This window comes from Diceros bicornis, chromosome 26 (assembly GCF_020826845.1).
Source record: "Diceros bicornis minor isolate mBicDic1 chromosome 26, mDicBic1.mat.cur, whole genome shotgun sequence".
NCBI lineage: Eukaryota > Metazoa > Chordata > Mammalia > Perissodactyla > Rhinocerotidae > Diceros > Diceros bicornis.
In genome coordinates, this window is record NC_080765.1 from 48148151 (window position 1) to 48163461 (window position 15311).

The 15311-nt window shown below is 48.4% G+C and overlaps 1 protein-coding gene across 3 annotated transcripts in view; it reads left to right on the forward strand.

Moving 5' to 3' along the window:
* NPRL3 (NPR3 like, GATOR1 complex subunit) overlaps positions 1 to 15311 on the forward strand; it is a 39196-nt gene that overhangs the window by 1184 nt on the left and 22701 nt on the right. Inside the window, exons 2-5 of one of the 3 annotated variants that reach the window (XM_058570515.1) lie at positions 2565 to 2634; positions 7105 to 7143; positions 10927 to 11056; positions 13015 to 13089. In XM_058570515.1, the coding sequence (XP_058426498.1) occupies positions 2565 to 2634; positions 7105 to 7143; positions 10927 to 11056; positions 13015 to 13089 (314 nt within the window). Of the gene's footprint in view, positions 1 to 2564; positions 2635 to 7104; positions 7144 to 8923; positions 10796 to 10926; positions 11057 to 13014; positions 13090 to 15311 lie in introns of those variants that run through there. The other 2 variants (XM_058570513.1, XM_058570514.1) reach the window with 2 other exon arrangements.

A 15311-nucleotide genomic window follows, 5' to 3' on the forward strand; every position in this document is an offset into this window, starting at 1 on the left:
TGCGCGTCTCAGTCGCTTCCGGTCTCTGGCTGATAGAACAGCCTGAATGTCCTTTCTGGATACATTATCATTTTGCAGAATGAGATCGATTCCCAGAAGTGGGATGGTTAGATGTCAGGGATAACGAGCATGGATATTTTTGATAGGTCAGATTTTTCTGTCTTTGTTAGTGAGATGGGTGAAAAATTGTATCTGAGAGTGGTTTTAATGTGCATTTGTCTTATGATTGGGGGTAAGCATGTTTTCCTGTTTCCAGAGCCATTTGGATTTCCTTCTTAGTGAACGATCTATTCATAACCTTTGCCTAATTTTCTCTTGGGTTGTTTGATTTTTGTCTTTATAGATTTGAAGGAGCTCTTTATATATTTAGGATAAAAATAGGCCTTTGTGACAAAGCTGTACATACTAAGCCAGTTTGCCTCTGTGTAGTTCTTGCCACATAGAGTTTTTTTCTTTTTTTTTTTTTTTTGAGAAAGATCAGCCCTGAGCTAACATCCATGCTAATCCTCCTCTTTTTGCTGGGGAAAACTGGCCCTGGGCTAACATCTATTGCCAATCTTCCTCCTTTTTTTTTTTTTTCCCTTTTCTCCCCAAAGCCCCAGTAGATGGTTGTATGTCATAGCTGCACATGCTTCTAGTTGCTGTATGTGGGATGTGGCCTCAGCATGGCCGGAGAAGTGGTGCGTCGGTGCGCGCCCAGATCTGAACCTGGGCCACCAGTAGCAGATTGTGTGAACTTGACGGCTAAGCCACGGGGCCGGCCCCACACACAGAGTTTTGATTTTTATAGATTAAAGTTTTCAGCCTATTCTTTTGTGGTTTCTGAGTTTTGTTATACATAGAAAGGCCTCTACTCTCCAAGATTATGAACAAAAAGAGCCCCTTGTGTTTTCTTGTCGAACGTTTATTTTGTTTTTTGAATGTGTTTATCTTGTTGTAAATGGCTTCTACCAGGAGTTGCTGTCTTCTGGGAATTTGGAGAATGTGTGTGACCTCCTGCAGCCCTGTGGAGCCGGAGCTGTGGTGGGTGAGGGAGGGTGTGGGACCCCACAGCTGGAGAGTGGTTGGTTCCAGAGCCTGCATAACTTTCTCTTCCATATGGCACCTGGTCCCAATGGCATTTCGTAGAAGAACTCACCTTGGATTCTGCTGCCTTTATCACACTAAATTCCTTTGTTGACCTGAGTTTATGGCTGACCTCTTTTCTCTCTCTGAACGAGCTGTTTGTGTGTGGGTGATGAATCGCTGTAACTTTATACTATGTTACACTGTCAGGTAGAATAGTCACTTACCTACTGCTCTTTTTTGGCATTGTCCTGGCTGTTCTTGCTTCCTCTTCCCTGTCAGCGTTAGAATTGACTCTGTTAGGCCCCACCCCCACACCGTTGGTGGTGATTTGGAGGTCTTGTTAAATGTGTTGAATAACTGGGAACAAGGGGTATCTTTATGTTGAGTCTTCCCTTTCAGGGACATAGTATGTCTTCTGTTCGTTCTTTTCTCCCTTGTTAGGATTTCCATTTTCTTCCTGGGCTTCTTGCCCGTGAAGCACTTCTCAAGTTCATCCTTAGGTCTTGAAGCTTTATAGCTCTGGTAAGATGTTGTTGGTGTATGTGAAGGATATTGGTATATGGACATTTAAAAATTCTTTCTTTTGCCTATGCTTTTTCCAACTTAGTTGCCATCATACACTGGGAGGGAGTGTGTGTGTGTGGTATGTATGTATATATAAGTCTTTTTGAAAAATTTAACATAGTAGCAAAAGCATTTCCCATGTTATCATAACTTCTTTATTTTTATTTTTTTATTAAAACTTTTTTTTTCAATTTTATTTATTTATTTTTCCCTCAAAGCCCCAGTAGATAGTTATATGTCATAGTTGCACATCCTTCTAGTTGCTGTATGTGGGATGCGGCCTTAGCATGGCCAGAGAAGCGGTGCGTCGGGTGCGCCCGGGGTCTGAACCCGGGCCGCCAGCAGCGGAGCGCGCGCACTTAACCGCTAAGCCACGGGGCCGGCCCTATCATAACTTCTTAGTGTAATTTGTTTTAGGAAAATTTTTATTATGGTAAAAAATATATAAAATTTGCTATTTTAACCATTTTTGAGTGTACAATTCAGTGGTATTAATTACATTCACCATAATTAATTCACCATATTGTGCAACTATCATTACCGTCTATTTCTAAAGTTTTTCATCACCCCAAACTGAAACTTGTAACCGTTAAGCAATAACTCCCCATTTCCCCTGCGTTCAGCCTCTGGTAACCCTCTAGTCTACTTATTGTCTCTATGAATTTGCCTATTGTAGATATTTCATGTAAGCGCAATATTTGTCCTTTTGTATCTGGTTTCTTTTACTTAGCATAATGTTTTCAAGTTCATCCATGTTGTAGCATGAGATGAGAATGAGAATGAGAACTTTATTCCTCTTTATGGCTGAATAATATTCCATTCTGTGTATGTACCACATTTTAGGAACCATCACTTTCTGTGGCTCCACAATCCTCCTGTATGTGGATGGACCCTGTTTTCTTAGCCATTCTTCCTTTTCTGCTCTCATTCAGATAAGCCTCGTAGCAGATACGCTGTCAACAACACCGGAGACCATGCTGATGACCAGGATGGTGACGCAAGGTAAGGGCTCTGCAGTCGCTCTGTGAGGGGGCTGGTCCTGCCCCGGCCTGGGCAAAGCCCCACCTCCCCACCTGACCTGATGTTTTCTCCCCTGAGAAACCTGGCGTCCTTTTTTCCCATTTGGTGTGTGTTTCAGCTAGCACAGACGGGATTGTGTTGCCAGTCTCTGGCTTGCTGTGTAATTCAGTCACATATTGCAGCTGCAGGCTGTGTGGTTGGTAAAGCAGGTTGAAGAGCAGAGGAGGCCATGTCCCTGTAGAGCGTTTACCTCCTGTGAGTGGGACACAGAGGAAAGCAGGCCCCAGTGCTGTCCTCAGACCTTATTCCTGGAGCACGTGCCTGGAGGTCAGACACAGCGCTCAGGCGCAGCTCAGCCTGTTCAGGTGGTGATGTGGGCTGAGAGCTAGGCTGATGGGACCCTTGCTGTTTTAGGGCACAGGTGAAAGGCGGGTCCTTTTCCTTCCTGTGTGTGCTCCCCTTGCTCATTCTGGGAAGTGCTGTAGGGTGGCACACATGAGAAATGACCACTTCTGCCTTCTTATGTTCATTTTAAAGCTTAGTAAGTGGTAACACAGGCCCAGATGAAGGAGGAAAGATTATACATTGCCTGTGCTGGGTTCCCCTAAACACAGCTGGGGCCTGCATGAGATAAAGGACTCAGCCTCCTCTGTCCTTTGGGAAGGTAGCTGAGGTCCCCACACTGGGCCTTTGCCGTGCAGTGCACTAGTACAGTTTCCCTCAGTTCTCTGACAAGGCAGCACACCCGCCGTAGTGTTGTGCCGTCCTAAGAGTGTGGTTTTTATCTTTTTATGTGAGGGTGTTGGGGGCCTGTGGCATGTCCGGTGACTGTCTCCAAGGGGAGTGGGCTTTGGAGGAGGGAGCAGGGTGTGTGGGGGGCTGTCGGACATCCCATGGGTCATTCTGCTTGACGTAGAGGCCTGTGATTGTCTCGTCCTCTAAAGTTAGCAACTTGGAACAAAATCTTGTTTGTTACAGGCACATAGAAAGCTTTTTGCCCCTGCACACTGGGTGGGTGCATTTTCTCCTCCTCCTGTACTACAGATTAGTTTAGAGCGGGGCTGGCTGGCCGCCTGTCTGCTGTTCTACTTCCAAGCTCCAGGGACATGAGACTCATACTGCTGAAGATTCAGAAAGAGCTCTTGGAGTGGTCTGCATGGAGGGATTTCCTAGGAGAGCTGGCAGCACCTAATCCCCGCAGCTAATTTTGAGAGGATTATAGTAAAAGACTATGAGGATGTTTTCTAGAGAATTAATTCAATATTTAGTATAATGAAGAGGGAAAACCATGGGAAGGGGAGTAAGACATTGTGGGTCTATCAGGGGAACACAGGCATGCTTGTTCCCTAAGAAGAGCTGGTTATCTTTAGACTCTATTTCATTAAAATTAAGAATTACTTCATTGGGCTGGCCCTGTGGCTTAGCAGTTAAGTGCGCGTGCTCTGGCTGGCGGCCCGGGTTCGGATCCCGGGCGCGCACCAACGCACTGCTTCTCCAGCCATGCTGAGGCCGCATCCCACATACGGCAACTAGAAGGATGTGCAGCTGTGACATACAACTATCTACTGGGGCTTTGGGGGAAAAAATAAATAAATAAAAATTATTAAAAAAAAAAAAAAAGAATTACTTCATTTGGTAGTTTTAGTGCATTATAGCATCTGATGATCCCACTCCTCATGCCTCACATTTTCAGAGACTCAGGAAAATATGCTTAGGGGCCCAGCTTTATTTTGTCACCTCAGCCTGCTGAGCCCCTGCTCTACCTCTGGCCCAACTCTCTCATAGCTCAGATATCTTCCTGGAACAGTTCAGTGAAGGTTCATCAGACCCATTCTCTGCGTTTTCCTTGATTGTTGTTCTCAAAGGTGCTTTTCTTCTGGAACCAGTGAAGTGTTCCTGCTTGTCAGTTTGCCAGATTGAAGGCAACATGGGTAACTTCTGAGAGTCGTGATGGCCTGCCTTAGAGAAGTGAGGACGCAGAGCTGCACTGCCTAGTGTTATAGTCACTGGCCAGCGTGCCATTTAAATTGAAATGAACTGAAGTTAAATAAAATTAAAAATTTAGTTCCTCAGTTGCACTAGCCGCATTTCAGGTGCTCAGTGGCCACATGTGACTAGTGGCTACTGTATTGAATGATACAGGTTTAGAATGTTTTCATTACTGTAGAAAGTTCTGTTGGATAACCCTGGCTTAGAGAGTGGGCTGGTTTTATAAGGATGAATCATCAAGATAATGTGTTTCAAGGTATAAGAATTAACTGTCACTTTTTTTTTTTTTAATCCTTTTCTAGAATTCAGTAGGGAGAGAAGAAAGTGGATATTGTCCGTTGTCTCTAAGGCTTGAGATTCAAGGTTAAAAGAGTTGTTGTATTCCTCTTGATTGGGTGTTGGGGGCCAGGGGGCTCATGCTTAATTGCATCATGCATCCCCCGCACTGGCAGGGGCAAAAGCCATCCAGAGAGGTCTGAGAGAATGCCTGGTATCAGTCGGAAAGGCTGTTGTGGGCATGATCCCTTCCAATGTGGATGGCTGTCTCTGGCCCCCCTGCAGATTTCAGGCAGTGTTCTGGCCACTGTCTCAGAGAAGGAGATGCTGGTGGCTTAGAGAAGAGTTGACTTCATTTCAAAACATTCTGAAATCATTTTGCTTTAGACATTCTCCAGAAGACCTCCCCAGAGCTGTAATAGGTTTCTCTCTCCACACTTTGATTCTCTGTTGGCATTGTGGTGCAGTGGAATAAGGTGGCACTGCTGCCCTCCTCAGGCTTGTCTACCTTTCTCGAAGCAGTGGGTCCAGCTTTTGGGCACAGTCATGCCCTAGGCTGGATGGGGGCCTCTGCCAGGTGAGCCTGAGTGCTCACTGGCACACAGCACGCAGGCCCTCCACAGCAGGTGCACATGGGGCTCCGCCAAGGCCTCTCTTGATGGCTTTGCCTCTACTAGTGTGTGTGTTGAGATGTGTTATAAAGGTGCCCGTCCTCCTGGAGCTGAGGTCGATACACAAGAACATGCACAAATAGTGTTGTCCCCAGGCTTGGGCATCTCCCTCCCCTTTCCTGGCCCAGCCACCAAGGCCACACTGGCACGTCCCTGCAGAGCAGCATGCTGGGACGACTGCAGGTTCAAGGTTCTGGGTCTGACTCTCACTCTGTGTCCTACAGTGTATGGTGTTGGGCATGTTCCTTAGATCGTGAGCCTTAGTTGCACTGTCCTCTGTAAGATGCCTAAGGGTGGCAAGGCACCTCTGCTTCTCCTGCCCAGGTCTGGGTGTCATGGGAGCATCTGTGTTTTGGTGAGAGTACTTGCTGATGGCTCTGCCTCCCTCAGAGGGGCAGACACAAGTCCATAAAACAGACTTGTGGGGTTTCGTGTGTCACCAGCACACCCCAGTACAGAAGTGGAGTGCTGCTGACGCTTGGCAGCCCCGCGTGCTCCTTCTCATCTGAAAGTCAAGAGATTTCCTTTCGACCTGTCTAGTTGTAGGAGATAAAGTTGTAGGAGTTACTGGGGCTTCTGTGGATTCTGACTTTCCAGGCAATCTGCAGAAAGTCCACAAAACATCTTACCCTTTTAGTACTATACAAACTGTTGAGCTAAGGTTTGGGAGCTGCTGAAAAAAGGGTCCTTCATTGTATGTTTCTCTTGCCTGAGTCTTTGGCAGTGTATGTTTCTTGATAAGAGCTGTGGGGAGTAGCAGGCCTGCAAGGCAGCCTGGTGGGCATGGTACAGTGTCATGGCAGGCTCTCACCCCTCCGATGCTGTCTCTACTCCAGGGTTCAGGCCTGCTTCCTGTTGCCAGGATACTTGGAAAGCAGCATGTCCCAGAACACAGACCTCTGCAAAGGAACTTTAACTCTTTTAAATATACCCTCTAAAAAAACTCGAGTTGGTGGTGCAGAGGTCTCAGACATTTTCCAGCATACGTATATACAGATCTGCCACAAGTGCCTTGCTGAGGGGGCCACAGTTATGTTCTGGGCAGAGGCTCCAGGAGATGCGCTATGCAGGCAGTCACAGTGTCTCAAGAATCGGGGCTGAGATGTTCAGTGGCATTACACGATTTTCATAGGGCTTTCACCTTTGGGGATCTCATCTGATCTTGTTGAGGTGGTTTCGTCAGGAAGAGTCAGTACCTGCGCACAGGTGTCCATCCGGCTGAAATGTGTGGTGCTGGGCTCTGACCCAGGTCTTCCAGCCTTGCTTTTGTGTCTGAAAACTGTCCTTCTTGCTCAGCCTGTGTTTACGTGTGAGAATTTGAGCTTTAGTGAGAAAACTGTGTGGTAAGTCTTCAACTTGGGGAGTGTCTGTACCCTCTTTCTATACAAACTGGTAAGTTGATGGTGGTACTTTTGCTAGACTTTAATACTGTTGAATAAAATGCCCTTGTAACTTTTCATGATTTTTAAAATCAATGTGTTTTTGTTTGGTCTTGATGGTCCTGTTCCCATTTCAGCGAGCCATGTCCTCCAACCGATGAGCAATTGGTTGCAGGGTAAGACCAAGACTTCTCCACCATCTTTCTGTCTTGATTCCTGCTGCCTTCTCTTATAATTGTGCTTGACTCCTGATTTCCCACAATGTTGAAGAATGACTAACGAGGCACACAGGCTCTGGCTTGGACCTCACTGCCCCAATCCCCCACGAGTTCCCAGGCTTCCCACGGCCCCTGCCCTTTCTCCACCTGGAGTTATTTAGCTGTTTCACATTACGTGAGAGGCCAAGGCAAGGTTGGCTGGCACCAGGGAGACTTCTGCACTCAAACCTCCTCCTCCTCCAGGCAGGCACCAGTGGCTCTGGGAGGGTGGTAGGTGAGCAAGAGCAAGGCTTCTTGTCTACCTAGCCTGTTGCCCCCCTAGAGAGACCTTTGTTGGTCACTCCTTGCCTTCATTTCTCAGAGGGGTCTGGTGGGGTCTCTCCCAAGGGCCGGGTGTTGAATGTGATGCTCGGGCTTAGATGCTATTGTGTGTGCCATTAGAGGCAAAAATGTTCCCATGGAGTTTGTATGGTGCTTGTCCAGGAGGGCGTGGGTAAAGTAGGACTCTCCTGTCCCCCTGACGGGGCCTCTCTAGGAGTTGGAGGTGCACAGAGCATCGGTGAGCCCCCAAAACAGGAGGAGGCAGAGTTGAGCTCCCATCCATGCTGTCCCTCTGCCCACTTTTTTTTTTTGGCCAAGCCCGAAAACAAGCCCTGCTCCTGAATGTCTTGGCACAAATGGAAGGTCTTAGCCTGTTTTCCAGCTGGGCTGGTTCATCTTCCTAAATGTGTGTGTGTTTTTTTTTTTTTTTTTAATTTCTAAATTATTCCAGGAATGTTAGTTTTTGTAACAGCTATTTTATTGTGTTGCAATATATTTACCAGGCCTTTTACCATCAAAACAAGCGAAAAGGATTTTTGTAAATTTTGAAACAACAAGCAAATATTGTCATTTGTTTTTGTCTCAATTTGCTATTCATAGCAGTTACGTCCCCTACCCCCAAATCTCATGGTACCACTCTCTGTCTTTGTGCATGTTATGTCAGCAGACACGTTCTAAAAGTATAAAGCCACTCAAGTGCTTTTTTTTGTCATAAATGTGTGATATTAAACTGTGGTCAGTGGATTTCTGTGTGGGCCAGACTTACTCAGACAAGCAGAGTGGCCAAACCCCACCCTGCTGGCTGCCCCAGAGGGGCCTCCCTGAATGACCACATAGGGCAGTGTGGCTTTTGACTTCAGCAGCACGTGGCCTTCCAGCTGGCTCCTTCTGCAGACCCTGGCCTCTCTGGGCTCAGAGGGGGAAAATGCTTTTTATTTGGCTCTTGGAAGGGTGCCTTTGGATTTTGGTATTTATAGATGTGAACCGGGCCACCACTGCGTGCCTCTGAATCTCAGGACCCATCCCACAGCCAAACTTAGGTTCCTGGACTGTGGTTGAGGGCCAGGGCTGAGGCCCATCTGTGGCTCTTCATGATAGAGCAGAGGTTTTTAGTGGAGATTTTTGGATATCACAGAAAAAAGTGAACTCGCTGGAGTGGTGGGAGGTTATTTTTGTATCCGTTATCACTGTGTCACTAAGTCACTGGGTGGCAGAGTCAAGGGGCACTATTTGTTCAGATAGGATGTGAAATGTTGGCACTGGATCAGTTGCTAGGGCGGAAGTGTTTGTTAGGGTTTTATCACGCTGAGCCCTCCCTCACCATCACCGTGTCCCTCATACAGGAGTTACAGGGCAGGGGCCGGCCCGGTGGCGCAAGCGGTTAAGTGCTCGCGCTCCGCTGCGGCGGCCCGGGGTTCGCCGGTTCGGATCCCGGCGTGCACCGATGCACTGCTTGGCAAGCTATGCTGTGGCGGCGTCCCATATAAAGTGGAGAAAGGCGGGCACGGATGTTAGCCCAGGGTCAGTCTTCCTCAGCAAATAAAGAGGAGGATTGGCAGATGTTAGCACAGGGCTGATCTCCTCACCAAAAAAAAAAAAAAAAGGAGTTACAGGGCAGAGTGAGCCATTCAGAGTTTTTGAAGAAAGCATATAAAGCCTCTGGTCTAGGAAACTGGAATCTTCCATCTCTGGTTTAATCACTCCAGAGAGCAGCATGCCAGGGAAGGAGAGACCCACAATGGACAGCCAAGGGGTCAGGCTTTGGGTCCTGCATTTTCCAGAACATCTGTGACAGCCCTGGTGTTGGAAGGTCTGACTGCAATCTTGACTGTGCAACAGGCGAGGCAGCCGGTTCAGACCAAACCCTCTGCCTCTCGTTTGTGTGGGGGCCACAGGGCAACCTAGGACGCCTAAAGGACCCTGCCAGTCCTGGAGGGAAGCTGGAAACCAACGTGACACCTCGCCACCGCACCTGGCCGTAGGAGTTCTGAGCTCCCTGCCTGCTTGCTGGGGAGAGGCTTGGAAGAGGTCCCACAGCTGCTTGTCCTGCGTTTTGTCCGTGTGCTGGTTGACCACGGCAAGGCTCTTGCCTCAGGCTGGCTCTAAGTCACTCCTCCTGTGTTAGGCGGTGAGCCCTGCCGTGTGTAAGGAGGCCAGAGCAAATGGCCCCCGTCCTAGATCCTTTTATCCCAGAGTCATTTGCTATTTCAGAATTGAGCTGAAGCAGCAGTTTGAAGTAGACCTTCCTTTTTCATCAGAAATGGAGAGTTATGGTGTTAGTTGTCTCCCTCCCCCCACAGTGAGGTTCTCCAGGAGAGAAGCATCTCGTACAGTGCCGCATTCACTGTAGCTCCTCAGCGTAGGCCCAGGACACACACTGAGTGTCTGTCCTTGATGACCTCTTAGGGGCAGAGCATGGCCCTGGCGTAGCTGGAACGACCTTTCCCAACACAGTGTGCCCTCTTGACCTGGATGTTAGAAATGCTTTCCCCAGGTGGAGAAATGAGCACAGGACTTGTCTGTCTTCTGGCTCCAGATCAGACACGGTACATCAGTGTTTCTAGAGTGGAGGCCCCCTGAGCCCTGGGCTCTGAGATAAGAGTCTACACTGCACCCCAAGCTCTCTCCTCCCTGTGGCAACTCTCCCTTATCTGGATCACCCTGGGCAGGAAGGCACAGGGTGGCCAGTGAGGAGACAAGTGTACAGCTACACCTTGAAAAGGGGTGAGCTCAGCAGTTTGCACACATTGTATCCAAATCTGCTCTCACCTACACCACAGCCATTCCCGCTTCTCCATGCTATCTGGTCCTGTGCATCCCTCAGTTCATGTCATATCAGTGGGTCTGCTTGCCTTGCACATCTTGAAAGTTTCTTCCTAATGGAAACTGGAGGTTAAAGTGTTCAGAATAAGGGAAGGGCCGGCAGCCGTGCTGTGAGGAAGGTGATTAGCATGCTGCAGTTAGTGCTGTTGCTTCGCCCTTTCCACAGCCCTGAGGGGGCAGGGGGTTCTAGAGGTTGAGGGGTGCAGCCTAGCAAACCTGGGCCAGTCGGGAGAGGCCCCCATGAGCCTTAATGAGCAGCTCCTCAGGGCACTGCCAGTTCCAGCTGTTCCTTCCTTTAAAAGCAAACTGCAACTTGTTTCTCTCCTGAATTTCATAGAGCATGCCAAGAAATGACAGCATGTGCCTTCAGTCTGTGCTTCTCATGCCTTTTACCTTGTAATTCTGGTGATTTTACAACCCTAATCTTGGGGATTGCTTCCGAAGGGCGACTGATAGAAGCTTCCAGGTCAGCAGCGGGGGTAGAGCTTCCATGCACAAAGCTGCCATTTACTGAGACGCTTCCCCTCTGAGGGTAGCAGGCATGGTGCCATGGCACTTTGTTAACTTATTTCCACTCTACCTTTTTTTAATTTTAAGGTTTTCAGATGTCATTCTGGCAACAATTTTGGCAACCAAGTCTGAAATGTGTGGCCAGAAATTTGAACTGAAGATCGATAATGTGCGGTTTGTTGGGCACCCGACACTGCTGCAGCATGCTCTGGGGCAGGTATGGCTCTCTCTGGGCAGGCAGAGTCCTCCCCAGGCAGGCGGGGTCCTCCCCAGGCAGGAGGGGTCCTCTCCAGGCAGGCGGGGTCCTCCTTGGGCAGGTGGGGTCCTTCTTGGACAAGAGGGGTCCTCCCTGGGCAGGTGGGGTCCTCTCTGGGCAGGTGGAGTCCTCCCCGGGCAGGTGGGGTCCTCCCTGGGCAGGTATGGCCCTCCCTGGGTAGGTGGGGTCCTCCTTGGACAGGAGGGGTCCTTCCTTGGCAGGTCCTCCCGGGGCAGGAGGGGTCCTCCCCGGGCAGGTATGGCCCTCCATGGGCAGGCGAGGTCCTCCTTGGCAGGTGGGGTCCTCCTTGGGCAGGTGGGGTCCTTCTTGGACTGGAGGGGTCCTCCCCGGGCAGGCGGGGTCCTCCCTGGGCAGGTATGGCCCTCCCTGGGCAGGTGGGGTCCTCCTTGGACAGAAGGGTTCCTCCCTTAGCAGGTGTGGCCCTCCCTGGGCAGGTGGGGTCCTTCTTGGACAGGAGGGGTCCTCCCTTGGCAGGTATGGCCCTCCCTGGGCAGGCACAGCCCATCCTGGCTCGGGGCCCTCAGGGAACTGTGGCTGATGCTGGCTCTGCTGTTGTGCAGTGGTCAGCTGTACATCCTCATAGGCCCTGAGGATCCAGCGGAGAGAGAGAGACGGGCATCGTTGCCCCGGGTGTTTCAGTCTCTGCCCCTTTTCTAGGTCTCCGTTGGCTCTGGCCTTCCCTTTATATATAGGATGTTTGTTTCTAGGGAAGGCCAAGAGAATGAATTCAACAGCATTTGTTAAACCCTTCAACTTTATATAAAGTGGTGCAAGCATTTCTTCTTATTAAATGATATTATAGCCAATATTATTATTAATTTAGCTCTTACTATTGTGCTAAACTCTCTATATACATTGTCTGATGAATGAAATGGTACAGTACTGAGGAGTTTTAACAAGATCAAATGCACTGTTTCCCAAGGGAATTTGCACCAGAACCTGCCACCAGAACCTGCCAGTCAGTTCTTTGCACACAGGCAAAATCAGCAACCGTGTCACTCAGATTCTGAAGGGTTTTGATATGACAGTATAAGCTGTAGCTCCATTTATATGATCCAGAAATTGCGTGAGTGTCTGTGATGTGGTCCTAAAGACTTCTCCATGACTAAGCCCGTGGAAGGAGCCTCTGAGGTGAAGGTGCCAGGACATGAGGCCATGGCTGGGTGCACCTGGCCGGATGGACAGCACCCTTCCTCCTCACCAAGGCCCCTGCGGGTGGGTTCAGTCTCCACTGATGGCCTGTGGGTAATGGAGGGGAGATTTGGCAGTCTGCCGGCAGTCACGCCCTGCAAAACTAGAGTGATGGGCAGGGATGGTGACAAACCCAGTTGGGGTGGCACAGGGAGAGCTGTGGCCGGGGACTCCTATGCTGCCTGGTGGCAACACTTATAGATGGCTTGGTGTTTGTGACCCAGGCTTCTAGATGCCAGAGTGGCAGCCATGTCTCTGCTGGCTCTGAGCATCATCCTGTCTCCTAATCATCCTGGATACTCACTGTACCTGGCAGAGACAGCCTGAGAGGACTCAGATGGACACTGGGGACCGCAGTGCCGCAGTGGGGAGGGAGTGCCTGGGCAGAGAACATTCCATCCACTCAAGTCCCTCTCCATCTTGTCTGCTCCGGGCACCTCACTCACGTCCATTAACTAGGACAGCCTTGTCACTTCAGGCCGTAGCACTGACCTTCCTGCCTTGTCTCAGCTGTGACTCCATCTGTCCACGCAGCCAGCACTCGCCCACACAGAGGCGCTGGTCGCTTCCCAAAGACCCTCGGGCTCTGTTTTTCTCTGGTTCTGCTATATTCTGGAACTTTTCCCATGCCTGAAGTGGAATAGCTCTAAACAGCTTTTCCTGGGAAGTGGTGGCTCTCATTCATTAGAATTATGCCTCTTTTACAGGTCTCAAAAACAGATCCATCCCCGAAGAGGGAAGCTCCCACCATGATTCTTTTTAATGTGGTGTTTGCGCTGAGGGTGAGTGTTTGTATAAATGGCTAAAGAGCCTGGGCCCGCCAGGGAGGAGGCTCAAGGAGGTAGCGGCAGCTCATTTCCTGTGATGGTGTCGTTAACTCAGAGCCCAGACTGTGGGTGCACGCACTGGCCCCTCCTGGGTGCTGGAAGATTCTACCTGCATTGTTTCCCTCTTGTTGTTTTTTAAATAAAATACACATAACATAAATTTACCATTTTAACCATTTTATTTATTTTTATTTTTTAATTTTTTAATAATTTTATTCATTTATTTATTTATTTTCCCCCAAAGCCCCACTATATAGGTGTATGTCGTAGCTGCACATCCTTCTAGTTGCTGTATGTGGGACGTGGTCTCAGCATGGCCGGAGAAGCGGTGCGTCGGTGCGCGCCCGGGATCCGGGCCCGGGCCACCAGCAGCGGAGCACGCGCACTTAACCGCTAAGCCACGGGGCCGGCCCCATTTTAACCATTTTAAAGTAGCATCTAGTAACAATATTGTGTGATCATCATCACTATCTAGTTCCAGAATGTTTTTATTGCCCCAAAAGGAGACCAGTTATTCCTCATTCTCTCCCCTCCCCCAGCCCCTGGAAACGACCGATCTGCATTCTGTCTCTGTAGCTTTACGTGTTCTGCATGTTACATGTAAATGGAGTCCTGCAATATGAGATTTCTGGTGTCTGGCTTCTTTCACTTAGACAATGATCTTGAGATTCATCCATGTTGTAACGTGTGTCAGTACTTCATTCCTTTCGAGGCCAAATTGTATGCCATTGTATGGAGGGACCACACTTCGTTTATCCATTCATCTGTTGATGGACATTTGAGTTGTTTCCACCTTTGGGCTTTTACAAACAAAGCCGTCAAGGACATTTGTATACAGATGTTTGTGTGGATACGTGCTTTTGTTTCCCTTGGGTATATACTGGTAGTGGAATTTCTGGGTCATATGGGAAGTCTGTGTTTGACCTTTTGAGGAACTGCCAAACTGTTTTCCATGGTGGCTGCACCATCTTATATTCCCACCAGCAGTGTACAAGGGTTCTAGTTTCTCTACATGCTTGCCAACGCTTGGTATTTTCCTCTTTTTTTTATGATTAAGCCTAGTTGTTTCTTAAAGCAGTTCCCACTGCTGGTTGAAGTTATGTTTTCAGTAGTTATAAGAAATTCCTTTTCAATAAATCTGTCAAAATATAAGGGATCCAAGTAAACATAAAAGGCACCCCTGAGTAGGACTGGCTTATATTATGAAGGGACTTTGAAATACCTAGGAAATTTATATTCAGTGACTCTTAGATAATGAAATTCCTCTGAAATATCCCACCTGGGTCAGTTTTCACCAAAGAATCCGGTAGTTCTTTCTGGCTGGGCACATGTGATTTGCATGACAGCTTTTGTACAGAACTGTCAGCGAGAAAGGGACTGGATCTTGGTGACAAGGAACAATGTGTGCTCTGAGAACCATCAGAGGGAAGGAATGAGACTGAGCAGATGGGCAACCTATAAAATTAGATGCCATTCTAAGTTGCAGGGTTTTTTTTCCATGAAGGCTTTTTTGTTGTGGTCTCACTGTGAACAGTTCAAAAATCAAAATAATGCTAGAGAAGAGTTCCTTTAGAATGGAGCTTAGTTTTTAAAAACTGGCCTACCTTATTGATAAATAAAGAACTACAAGTTTAAATAGAATGATTTGTTAATGGTGGCTGTCCCTGGGGCCCAGGGCTCCCAGAGGAGGTCCTTACTTTCTGCTTTATACACTTTTGTGGTGTTTGCATTTTCACGGTATCCTTGTATTACCTATATAATTACATAATACAAACATCCACAAAATAACTTAAGTAACAAACAAACAAAAACCATGACGAATGCTGTCCAGCTGTCAGCGCCGATAGCCCCTGTGGGATGGGCAGTGAGAAGCAGCCATGGCCCCACCCAGACGTTGTAGGCAGGCCCTCATCTCTGGGGAGCAGCATGTGATAGCAGAGGTGTGACACCCTTGGACATAGCAGTCAAGAAAACAAGCAGATTTTAAAGTTGTATAAAGATTTTTATAATGCAGGCACACCTTGGAGATAGTGCTGGCGTGGTTCCAGATCACCATAGTAAAGCAAGTGTCACAAAGAGTCATGAGTTTTTTTTGTTTCCCAATGCATACAAAAGTTATGTTTATACTCTACTGTGGTCTATTAAGTGTGCAGTAGCATTATGTCTTAAAAAAACAG